Below are 12,573 nucleotides of genomic sequence, written 5' to 3'. Positions count from 1 at the left end.
CCCTGAGCCTTGAGGGGAACAGTGTGTTACAAATATCCCATTTGAGGTACAGCACTCCAAAGTCTCTTACTCTCTGCAGGTTGTTCAGTTGTTGGTCCCTGTATTGATTCCCATATACTGCAAGAAACTTCTCTGAAGAGGATTAAGAATTATCGTGATCAATGTTCATAATGTGTTTTAGTGGTCGCTTTATTACTGTGTCCATTTAGCAGAGTCATAGGAGTGGGATTTTCACTAAGTCTTATGATCTTATCTACATTAACAGTGTCAACTATAGATTCCATCTCATGAAATGGACCCTAATTTCTATAAAAAAGGGTTGGTTTTCACTATAAAAGTCACATCACTATTGCACCAGTGTATGGTGCCAGGAGGTTGTTATAATAGGTCACAGGATTAGTAGATGAATCAGGCTGATGATTACTTTTCTTCTCTGAGAGTGTGTATAGCAATGTTTACCACTATAAGTCATAGCCATTAGTGCTGAAGCTTCCATTTGAATAGCAGCTAGGTTTCTCCATGCTCTATAACAGAAGTTTTTGGTTTGTTCAGTACATTAAAACTATCTTGAGATTCTTGCCATCAAGTTGATGAGGGTAATTAATAGCTTTGTCTGTGGCCTATAATATTAGGAGTGGGTTCTCTGGAACGTCTTTGTCTAACACCTCAAAAAGTGGTAACCCATTTCTTGCTTTAGGAGGGATTTTTGGTAATACGTGTTTTCTAGTTAGGGTTGTTTCCCTCTATTACATGCAGATTTCACTTAAACTTTTCTATATGCATGTATGAGTGTGTATATGTTTCAGGAAGCTTCTAATATAGTAGTTTCCTTATGGATTTTTTGAGAGGCTTTACTGTTAGATATTCCTCCCCACCTTCCTAACTCTGATCTTTACTCCTAACAACCTTTAATCTATATAGTTTTGAATTTAGCCTACTTGATTAATCTTACAAATGTGCCTATGTCCACTCAGTTTGTTACAGATTATCTTCATTACTTATAGATGTGCTATGCAACTGGTAATTCCTCCTGAAGGAGATGAGATGTGGCACTCAGTTCATGTCTAGCCTTCTACACTCACCATCTTCAGGCCCATATCTTCTTTTCCCTGCCTGGGACCAGTGGCCTATTGAGTTTTAAATTTTGATTTAATATGTTTTCTTTGCCTAAATAATTTATTTGGAATCACTATTTTCACTTTTCTATGCAAGGTGCTAAGTTTCTTATCTGATTACTGAACTGACTGTTTGAATTTGGGGTCATTAGTCATCCTTAAAACTGGACTTTTGAATTCTTTATCCCAAATTTTTATCATTTCTGTGTCTTTGAATTTCATTGTGGAGGAGTTAGGAACTTAATAAAATGACATGTTTCTTTTAATCATCTGTCTGCATGTTTGTTTTTACACTTACATGCAGGTATCTTCAGAGGACAAAACAGGATATTGGAACCTTTGAGCTGTAGTTACAGGCAGTTGTGAACCATTTGATACAAGTGTTGGAAATAAATTCTGGTCCTTGTAAAGGCAGCATCTTGTGCTCTTAACTGCTAAACCATCTCTTTAGTCCCCAGGAATGTTTTAAGATAGTGTGATAGAATAGTTAAAGTCAATCACAGAAACAGATGTTAATCTTTATATAAAGTGGAAGGTTGAGTCATTTGCTGAATGGACCAGAGAAAGATAGAGGTAGTAACTTAAGCAGAAGAAAACACTAGATCATGAGAATATACTTCTTTGGACTTCCCACAGGTCAGGGAACCCTGATTGCTCTTCGAGCTGATGAGGGAGGGGGACTTGATCGGGGAGGGGGAGGGAAATGGGAGGCGGTGGCAGGGAGGAGGCAGAAATCTTTAATAAATAAATAAATTTTAAAAAAAAATGACAAAAAAAAGAAAACCTGAGTCATGAAAATCAAAAGTCCTGAGAAATGTGTAGAGTCAGTCTCTACATTGATGGGGAAACTGTTAATCATATCTAGTTAAGGCGTGGCTACCTGGAGCCCAGGAAGAAAAACTGGGAGGACACAGGTGCGCACTCTCTCTGAGCAGCTCCCGCCGGACAGATAGGAAGTCAGACCTCCCACTCTTGTAGCGTGAGTTTCCCCTTATAACCATTAAAAATATAATTGTCAAAAAAAATCAATTACAAGAGTGACTCCTCCTTTTGTGTGTGTGTGTGGTTTTTTTTTTTTTTTTTCGAGACAGGGTTTCTCTGTGGTTTTGGAGTCTGTCCTGGAACTAGCTCTTGTAGACCAGGCTGGTCTGGAACTCACAGAGATCCGCCTGCCTCTGTCTCCCGAGTGCTGGGATTAAAGGCGTGCGCCACCACCGCCCAGCCAGAGTGACTCCTCCTTGTAGATCAGTGTGGAATTTTCATAAGGTCCATGAAATTGTGACACAAGATTGTTTTTTATATTAATTGGATTTATTTATCTATTTACTTATTTATTTATTTATTTATTTATATTTTGCATACTAACCACAGTTTCCCTCTCTCTTCTTCCATTCCTTTCCCCCACCTCCCTTTTACCTCTCCCATCCACTCCTTCTCTACCTCCATTCAGATGGGGTAAGGCCTCTAGTGGGAATCAATAAAACATGGTATATCAAGTTGAGGCAGGACCAAGCTCCTCCCCCCTTCATCAAGGCATCCCACCATAGGGAATAGGTTCCAAAGAGCCAGTTCATGCATCAGGATCAGGTCCTGGTCCCCCAGCTAGGGGCCCCACAAAAGACCAAGCTACACAACTGTCACCCAGATGCAGAGGGTCTTAAGTTGGTCCCCATGCCAGCTCCCTAGCTGTCCATCCAGAGTCCGTGAGCTCCCACATGCTCAGGACTGTCTCTGTGGGTTTCCCTATCATGATCTTGACCTTCCTCCTTGTTTGTATAATCCCTCTACCCCTCCTTCAACTGGACTCCTGGAGCTCAGCCCAGTGCTGTAGATCTTTGCATCTACTTCCATCAGGTACTCAATGAAGTCTCTATGATGCCAATTAGGGTAGTCACCAATCTAATTATAGGGGAAGGCCAGTTCAGGCACCCTGTTCACTATTGCTAGGAGTCTTATCTCTGCTCATCCTTGTGAGTTCTTAGGAATTTCCCTGGCACCAAGTTTTTCCCTAACGCCATAATGGCCCACTCTATCAAGATATCTCTCTCATTACTCTTACCTCTTCGTCCTGTCCTCAACTTGACCATCCTGATCCCTCATGTTCCCATTTCCCCCATCATTGGTTTTATTCTTAATAGCAAGCACACAAATATGTTTATGTGACAGATTGTATATGGCCTTTAGAATGTTTACTATTTACAAATGTTTAGCTCTTTACAAAAAAAAAGATTGCTGATCACTTTTCTGTTGATTCTGCTAGAGGAAGTGATGACAAATGACATGGAGGTGAGAACTGATAGCTCAGGAGCATTGAAGGAAGGGATACTTCATTTAAAAAGTATTAGTGGAGGTAGACAGTTGAGTGCAAGTTGTGTCAGAAGTAGAGCAAATCCTGAAGGAACCTAAATATAGCTGGGCCCTAACATCTTCCTCGGGGGAGGGAGTGAGAAGGCACTGCATTAATGACTCAGACACTGGGAATCAGGTAGAAGGCATATAGCAGACTCATTTATTTAGCAATGTGGAAAACTTTATATACCCTCCCAGCACCCAGGCATTCTGATCTGTTATCATTGTGTGGTTGCCCCTTATTGGCTAGGCATGAACAGGATCTCTGGAAACACCTGTTGCTATGCCATCAGGAAGCATTGTCTGGTCACCCCTCCTTGGCTAAGCACAATCAGGACCTCTGACAGCGACTGTTGCTAGCCCCTCGGGCCAACTGCAGGTTGACTCATCTCTCAGCATTGTAGGCCTTTTCTTCCTGCCCCTAATGACTTGAATAAAAATAGAGGGAACTGTGGCTAAACTTGGCAGTGCAAGTAAAACACTCTCATTAGTCTGAAACTAAAGATAGCAAGTAAAGGAGTTGAAGGTGGACAAAGGGACATGGTTGTCTTGGGAATAGAAGATTCAGAAATTGCCAAGAATAACAAAAGGGCCACTGGAATCTTTAGTGATAATGTCAGTGTGATGGAGTATCAGTGGTCTGATCCTGGTGAAAAATCCTGATATTGATGACAGGGAGTGTGAGTGATATTACTAGAATTCTTTTAAAATAGGAGTTTTCAACATGAAATATAAGGTAGTTTGTAAAAATAAATGAGTATAGTCAAGTTTATTTAAGTGAATTAGTTGTAAATGGGGAGGTAAAGTTATGACCACAGTTAAATGGTCATATTTTTCCTGGTAGCTGAAGACAGATATGTGTGTGTGTCTTTCATATCTCTACTTGTAAATAATTGTTAGTTGAATTCAGTATTTTTTGCTATGTAAAATTCATTTATCTTATAACTAAATTTCAAAAGTCATTGATATTCTCTGTGTCTGTGTCTGTGTGTGTGTGTGTGTCCTGTGAACATAGACACATATAACCTGGCAAGTAATCTTTACATAAAATACTAAAGTTTTTTGAATTAGATTACCAGGCTGCATGTCACAAGAGCATGGTTGTAGCCTTTTCATGTTATATGAAGCTTTATTATTTGGCATTCCTACAGGAACATAATGAGTTCTATTTGTAAATATACATCATTTTATTTTTCATTTCATACCTCAACAAAGCTGGAAAAAAACCCAAGAGCAGAGGAATCACCAAAACTTGGGAAGAAGCTAGACCAGGGAAAGATGTACAAGCAGCCCCAGGTGATTGCTTTGGTTTTTTATAAAGATTTGCAAAATAATGCTTCTATATTTAATATTCTGTTTTAAGAAAACAAATGCAGAAAGTAGCTCAATAATTAACTGCTAGTAATTTTCATCATGCTAGTCTAATGTATATGGTTGTTCTAAGAGAAGCTTCCTTTTGGAGAATTAGACAGTTTCTTGATTATATGAAAATCTACTGTATGAGAAACTTCAATTTTGTACTTTTGTTTGAAAATATTTTATTTTTCCTCATTTAATTCTTTTATTAATTGTTGAAGATTTTCATGCTGTTTATTTTGATCATATTTTCTCTGTCCCACCTCCTCCAAAATTGTTCTTCATGTCCCTGTCCTCCAGTTTCATGGTCTTTCTATTTCTTAAAAAAAATGAAAGTCACATACAAATGGGAGAGTGATTTGTGTTACCTAGCTACTTCTGAATATGTGGCCTGCTGTGGAATGTGGTTGACATAACCAATGTTACTCCATTGAAGAGAAATGATTTTCCCTTTCTCCAAAACTATCAATTATTGAATAGTTCTGCATTTTATATCCACTCCCCTCCTCCATGCTGGAATTTTGTTTGGCTTGAACTTGTAAAGACATGGACATTCTGTTTGTTTTTCTTTTTGAGTTCCTTTGTGCATCTGCTATTTGTGTTTGGAAAGCACTGTATCATCTAAGTTCTTTTCCACCTCTGCCTGAAATATATCTGCCTACTCTTCCACATCAGTAGCTGAGCCTTGAGTGGAGAGGGCTGTGTTATAGAAATCCCATTCAGAGTTGAGTGCTCCAAAGTATCTCATTCTCTATGGATTGTTGGGTTGTAGGTCTGTTTCTTAATTAACATCCACTGCAAGAAGCTTTTCTGAAAAGAATTGGGTGTTGTAGTAATCAGTGAGTATAACAGTAAGTCATTAGGAGTTATCTTATTATATTATCCCTTTATCACAGAACCTGTCTAGTCTCAGGTTCTTGATATCATTAACAGTGTCAGATATTGGCTCTATCTTATGGAGTAGTCCTTAAATCGATTTAAAACATGGTTGGAAACTCTCATAACATTGCGTTAGCGTTATGCTATTCAGCATGTCTTCTGGTCATGTGGTTATTATAGCTCACAAACTTGACAAAAATTTGTGGTATGCTCAGAAACTAAAAATACTTTGAGATTCTTGCCATCAAGTTTTAGAATGTAATCAGTAGCATTGGCAATGTCCTGTAGCAGTAGTTCTCAACCTTCATACTGCTGTGATTCTTTAATACAGTTTCTCATGTTGTAGTGACCCCAACCATAAAATTATCTCATTGCTACTTCATAACTGTTATTTTGCTACTGTTATGAATTGTAATGTAAGTATCTGATATGCAAGATATCTGATACGCAACTCCTTTGTGGGTCATGACACAGATTGTGAACCACTGACCTATAGTGTTAGGGGTAAAGCAATTTGGCCAACATTTACAACTCATTGCTGGCACAGGGTTTTGTTTTTTTTTTATAACATGTCTTGTCTGTTTGTGATGGCTTCCTTCCAGTACACAGTCACTTCATTTAAAATGTTTTTATATGTGTATATGTTTAATATTCAGGACCTAGAAGGGTTCCTTAAGGCTTTTTTTGAAATGCTTTTCACTTTATATGTCCCTCCCCAAATTCCTTCCTCTATTCTTTGCTCCTATTTCCAGTTCCCTTCAATCCATATATTTTGTTTGTTTGTTTGTTTGTTTCTTTGGTCTATAGAATAAATCATTAAGGGTCTGCTTATGACCATTTGATTTGTAGTTGGTTTTCTTCATTATTCATAGACTATTCATTATTCATGTGATGTACAACTGGGGATTCCTATTGAAGGAGATGAGGTGTGATACTCAAATCCCTGCCAGGCTTTCCATACTCAGGACCTTCAAACCCATATCTCTTTTCCTAGGGCCTGTGCTTCACAGAATTTTAAATTTTGACTTATTAAAATTTTCCTTGCTTAGATCTTTTTTCATAATCTCTGTCTATTGAATTTTGTATGCAAGATGCTGAATTTCTCATCTTAGCCCTGAACTCCCTGTATTTGTTTGTTCAGTTAAGAACAATTTGAAGTCATTAATTGCCACGCACCGCACCCCTGTGTCTGCGCTCTGTGCACTGGCACCCAGTTCGCGAGCTTTGGGCAAGGGGGCTGGAGGTTAAAATACACAGACACACACAGACAGAGAGACAGCGACACAGGTCATCCTTGAATGCCCCAAGAATGCTCCCTTTATTGTGTCCAGGGTCAGATTCTATAGAGATAGCCACGCCCCAGCCAAACCCACCAGAAACCACTCTCCTGCCATCAGGAACTCCTGAAGGTCTCGTGCTCAGAGCAGCTGTAGGCACTCAGATCAGGGGAAAACAAGTTGAATACAAGAAATTCAGGATCTGTGGTCTCACTGCTCCCAACTTAATCATTCTTAAAGCTAGACTTTTGAATTCATTGTCCACAATTTTTACTATTTTAGCATCATATTTAGACATGGAAGATTTATTTTTAATTAAGCTGTATTTATTTTTATATATGCATTTCATTGTCATAAGAGGATAGGAGAGTATTGTTTCTCTGGAAGTAGCACTCCAGGCAGTTTTGAGCCACTTGATGTAGATATTGGAAATGAACTGTGGTCCTCTGGAAGGGTAACCACAAGCACTCTTAATAACTGTCCACCTCTGTAGCCCTAAGGAATGTTTTAAGATGGTGTAGCGGTATAGTTAAGGTCATTTACAAAGACAAATTTTAGTCTTCATATAAAGTAGAAGGTTGAATGCTTTGCTGAATGGAGCAGAGAGAGCTAGAAGTAGGAACTTAAGCAAAAGGAAACATTGTAGCCCCGATATATACTTAAAAGTCCAGTAAAACAATGACTTCTCCATAGAAATTAGGTTGGACTTTACATAGAATCATATACAGCCTATGTAGTATATGTGATGAAATTGATTTTTATGTTCTTTGAGTAGTTTTTAGCAGTCAAAGAATATGTGAAAGATACCATATGCGATCATCAGAATGTGTACTGTTTAGCCCTTTACAGAACTAGATTGCTAATCTGTATACTGTTGCTTCTTATTGAAGGAAGTAAATGAGTGTGTGACTTAGTCAGGAGCTGACTTACTGCTTAGGGGTGACAAAGGGGTACTTCATTTAGAAGTATTGGTGGAGGTAGACAGTTGAGGACAAGTTGTATCAGGATTAGAGAAAACCAGAAGAAATCTAAGAGAACTATGGAAAAACTTTGCAATGAGTGTGTAAAACATGATCATTTGAAAACTAAAGGTACTGAGTAAAGGAGTCGAAGATAGACAAAAAACACTGTAGTCTTGAAGATAGATCCAGAAAATTGTCTAGAAGAACCAGTTCAGGGCCTTAGCTGGAACTTTTAATGATGATGTCAATGTGATGAGGTGTAGGTGGTCTGCTCCAGGTCAACATCCTGAAACTGATGGCAGGAAGACAATGTAAAAAAGAATAATGTAAGTAATATTACTAGATGTTTTTTGTTTTGTTTTGTTTTGTTAAACTGGAAGTTTTAAACCTAGAGTGTAAGCTAGTTGCTAAGAATAAAATGGGTCTGGTGCATATAGGTGTATTGGTTTGTAAATAATGGATACATTTATAATGCCGCTTAAATGATCTTAATTTACACTCGCAACAGAGGATAGACTCTGTCCTTTTTTGGTGAGTAGTAGAAGTGGAAGAAAAAGGCTGGAGAAAGATGAGATATGTGCTATCCCATGTCTTGTTTATGCATACTCTTGTGGTATTTGTGCAATGAAAAAAACAAAGCAGTAGACTGTTTCAACTTAAAAAATAAAGCCCTCAAAATGTTAGTATTTGTGCATGTGTGTGCATGTACATGCGTGTGTGTCTCATATCTACCTACAAAGCATTTTAAATTATACTTAGTAATATTTGCTATGTAAAATTAATTTTTATTAATAACCTAAATTTGTAGGCATTGATACTGATATTTATTTTTTTAACTATAAAACACTTACAAAAATAACCAGGTAGTTATCTTTACAGAAAATATAAAATAATCTAAACTGAGCTACCAGGAAATTGGAAGCTGTGTATTATATGATCATGATATCCTTTTCATGACAACATTGTAGGAAGAGAATCTATATTTTATGATAAGAAGCTTTATTGTTTGGCATACATATAGGAACATAATGAATTCTAGCTGTAAATATAAATCATTTTTATTTTTTATTTCATACCTCAACAAAGCCGGGAAAAAGCCCAAGGGCAGAGGATTCACAAAACCTTGGGAAGAAGAAGCCAGACCAGGGAAAGATGTCCAAGCAGCCCCAGGTGATTGCTTTGGTTTTGTATAAAGATTTGCAAGATTATTCCTCCATATTTAAAAATGTTGTAGTATTTCAGAAGGAAAGACTCCTTTCTGTTTTAAGAAAAAAATGTAAGCCAGGCTGTGGTAGCACATGCCTTTAATCCCAGCAATTGGGAGGAAGAAACAGGAAGATCTCAGTGAGTTTAAGGCCAGCCTGGTCTATAAGGCAAGTTCCAGTACAGCCAGGACTTTTACACAGAGAAACCCCGTCTTGAAAAAATAAAAATAAAAAAAAAAGAAGGAGAAGAAAAGAAAAGAAAAAAAGAAAAAGAAAGAAAAAAAAAGAAAAAAGAAAAGCAGAAAGTAGCCAAATGATAAACTGCTAGAAATTTTCACTGTGCTAGTTCAAATTTGCTGGTTGTTTTCATGGAAGCTTTTTTTATCTTTTTTGTGGTGGTGGTGAAGATTAGACTAGTCCTTAATTATATGAAATTTTAATGTATGTTAAACTTTGCTTATGGTGCATCTTTGCTTAAAAGTATTTTCCTTTGTTTAATGCTTGTATTCCTTTTTTGAAAATTTCATGAAATTTACTTTGATCATATTCTTTTCCCTCCCCAATTTTCAAATTATACTCCACATCCTTATTTGCCCACTTCATTTTTTTTCTCTCTTGAAAAGAAATGAAGTCCTCCCAACACACACACAATAGGAGTCTGCTTTGTGTTAACTGACTACTGAACATGTGGCCTGCCTTGTTATGTGGTTGATATACTCAATATTACTCCATTGAAGAAAACTGATTTTCCCTTTTCTAGCAGTTATGAGTTCTTGGCTAGGGCTGGGAATTATGATCATTTCCTCTCCTCCATGCTGCTGATAGTGAGGCTTGAGCTTATACAAGACATGTGCATTCTGTTAGTCTTTCTGAGTCCTTATGTTCATGTGTTGTTTCTAAAAAATGTTATCTAGGAGAAGTGCTTTTCTACCCCTGCTTAGAATCTTTCCGCCTGCTTTTTTACATAGTTTTCTGAGCATTGAGGGTAAGGATGTGATAAAGACATCCTCTTTAAGGTTGGGCTCTCCAAAATCTCTCATTCTCTGATTGTTGTTCAGTTGTAGGTCTCTTTGCTAATTACAATCCACTTAAAAAAGCTTCTCTGATGATGTTTGAGTGATCAATTAATTAATGAGGATAGCAATATGCCATTAGGAGTTGTTTTATTGCTGTGCCCATTTAGAAGAACCTTGGTAATAGGATTTCTCCTTTGAAATGTGACCTCTTGTCACAGGTTCTTGGACTCATTAACAGTATCAGGTATAAGTTACATCTCATGGAGTGGACATTAAATTCAATCAAAAGGTACTTTGTTAGCCCTATAATATTTGTGCTATTATTGCACCAGTAGGCATTTCTTAGAGAAAGCTGGTTTTTGTAGCTCACAGAGATAATAGACCTGTCTTTTGATTACTTTTCTTCTGTGGTAATGTTTATAGCACTGCTTAAGAATATGAACCATAGGGAATAGGACTAAGGCTTCCTGTTGAGCATCAGCTACATTTTTCATTGGGGCATGACATACATCTATGGTATGTTCAACAGATTAAAACTAACTTAAGATTCTTGGTGTTATGGTATAGAATTTAACCAAGAAGTCTTAAGACTGAAGTGGACAGTAGTTGTTTAAAATGAAATAAGATGAAGCTGGTTGTAAATAGGTGAACTAGTTATAAATGAGAGGGAGTTATAGTGGCAGTAAAAGGATGTTACATTTGCCATGTATAGACTGCTCCCACTTTTTTTAGTGATAAACAGATTGGTCCATTAGCTCAGGCTTCTTATTAACTCTTACAACTTATATTAGCCCATTATACTAGTATATGTTAGCCACATGGCTTGGTTCCTTTTTCAGTGAGGCAGTCACATCTTGCTTCCTCTGTGGCTGGGTAAAGGACTGCATCCTCTTCCCATAATTCCCCTGTTCTCATTGACCCACCTCAACTTCCTGTCTTGTTGTCCTGCCTACACTTCCTGCCTGGCTACTGGCCAGTCAGTGTTTATTTAAAATATAATTGATAAAATATAGATGATTGTCCCACACCACTTCCCCCTCTTTTTTAAAAAATAAAAAATAAGAACTCTGAATCTAATATTCTTTGATTAACTTTTCTCCTGACCATTATCTATAACAACTTATAACCAACATTCTAAACAAAGGAAAATATTCATAGTCCATTTTTGGGAATGAGGGTGTAGTTTTCCAGGCTACTTCCTGCTTGTTGGGGCTGCTGATAATCTTATGGGGACCTAATGAAAATTTAAAATTATGATCAAGTAATGACTGGAGTATCCTGTGAAGCTTCATCATCTCTGGCAGCAGTCTTGACTGTGTTCTAGATGTAGAACTCAGACATCTGGGTGATCTGTTCCTTCTGGAGATTTCTCAGGTGGTCTTCCTTGATCAAACTTGATTTTTCTTAACTCAGAATGAATCCACAAAACCTCTTCTCCAAAGTAACATACCTTTTGACTTCAATTTTGAACAAGGTATTTTCTAAATATTTATGTTTTATTAATCCAGCAGCATTTATATTTAAATGTTTTTTTAGCAATTCAAAGACGGCATAATAATATAAAGTATCCAGACTCTCTATGTCTTTTTCATCTTTACATGGCTTTATTTTAACCTCTATTTCTTTTATTTTTACTTTTAATTTTTGGCTTTTTGAGACAGGTTCTCTGTGTATCTTTGGCTGTCCTGGAACTCCCTCTGTAGACCAGGCTGTTTTTGAACTCACAAAGATCTGCCTGCCTCTGCCTCCCAAGCGTTAGGATTAAAGGTGTGTGCCACCACTCCCAACTACTCTCTTTTTTATTTTAAGGACTTTAACCTTTTTCTTTTCTCTCCCAAGCCTGTATATAGTTTTTAAACACACTGTAAACCATTTACAGGTTTTCTTTGAATCTATCTTTACTGTATATCTCTCTTTTTCTGACCACGTGAGTCTTTAATGCAAAGCAATATGGAAAGGATTAAAGCCGTGACTTTGATGGCTGGATCCAGCCCATTCCTTAGCTTTCTGAGATTCTTGCCTCATGCTAGAGGTACAGCGGAAGCCATGTTTATTGTCACAACTCTATGGGATTTCAAGGTCCCTGCCACCAAGCAAGCTTCAGCAGTCTGTTCACAAACCACACTCAAATGCTCTGTAGTTGGACCACTTGTCTGAAAGAGTCAGATTTTGGCACTGGCAGGATGGCCCAGAAAGCTGGCATTTTAAAATAGAGTGGCTTTATTCCTGCTGTGGATGAAAACCAAAAAGCATTTGGTCAGCTTTTCATCAACACCATTTAAGTGTTTCGTGGCAGGACCTCTTAAAAGAACTGCAAGGTTTTGTAGTTAATACTGAGTCAGGCCAGGCGGTGGTGGCGCACACCTTTAATCCCAGCACTCGGGAGGCAGAGGCAGGTGGATCTCTGTGAGTTC

The 12,573-nt window shown here is 37.7% G+C and overlaps 1 protein-coding gene across 1 annotated transcript in view; it reads left to right on the top strand.

Moving 5' to 3' along the window:
• Positions 1 to 12,573, top strand: part of Scml2 (Scm polycomb group protein like 2) — a 92,029-nt gene that overhangs the window by 41,010 nt on the left and 38,446 nt on the right. The window contains exons 11-12 of the mRNA XM_026784707.1: positions 4,680 to 4,760; positions 9,025 to 9,108. Coding sequence (XP_026640508.1) covers positions 4,680 to 4,760; positions 9,025 to 9,108 — 165 coding nt within the window. The remainder of the gene's footprint in view (positions 1 to 4,679; positions 4,761 to 9,024; positions 9,109 to 12,573) is intronic.

This window comes from Microtus ochrogaster, chromosome X, assembly GCF_000317375.1.
Source record: "Microtus ochrogaster isolate Prairie Vole_2 chromosome X, MicOch1.0, whole genome shotgun sequence".
NCBI classification, from domain to species: domain Eukaryota; kingdom Metazoa; phylum Chordata; class Mammalia; order Rodentia; family Cricetidae; genus Microtus; species Microtus ochrogaster.
The sequence above is the reverse complement of the archived record's forward strand: the minus strand, read 5'-3'. Positions and strand labels throughout refer to the sequence as shown.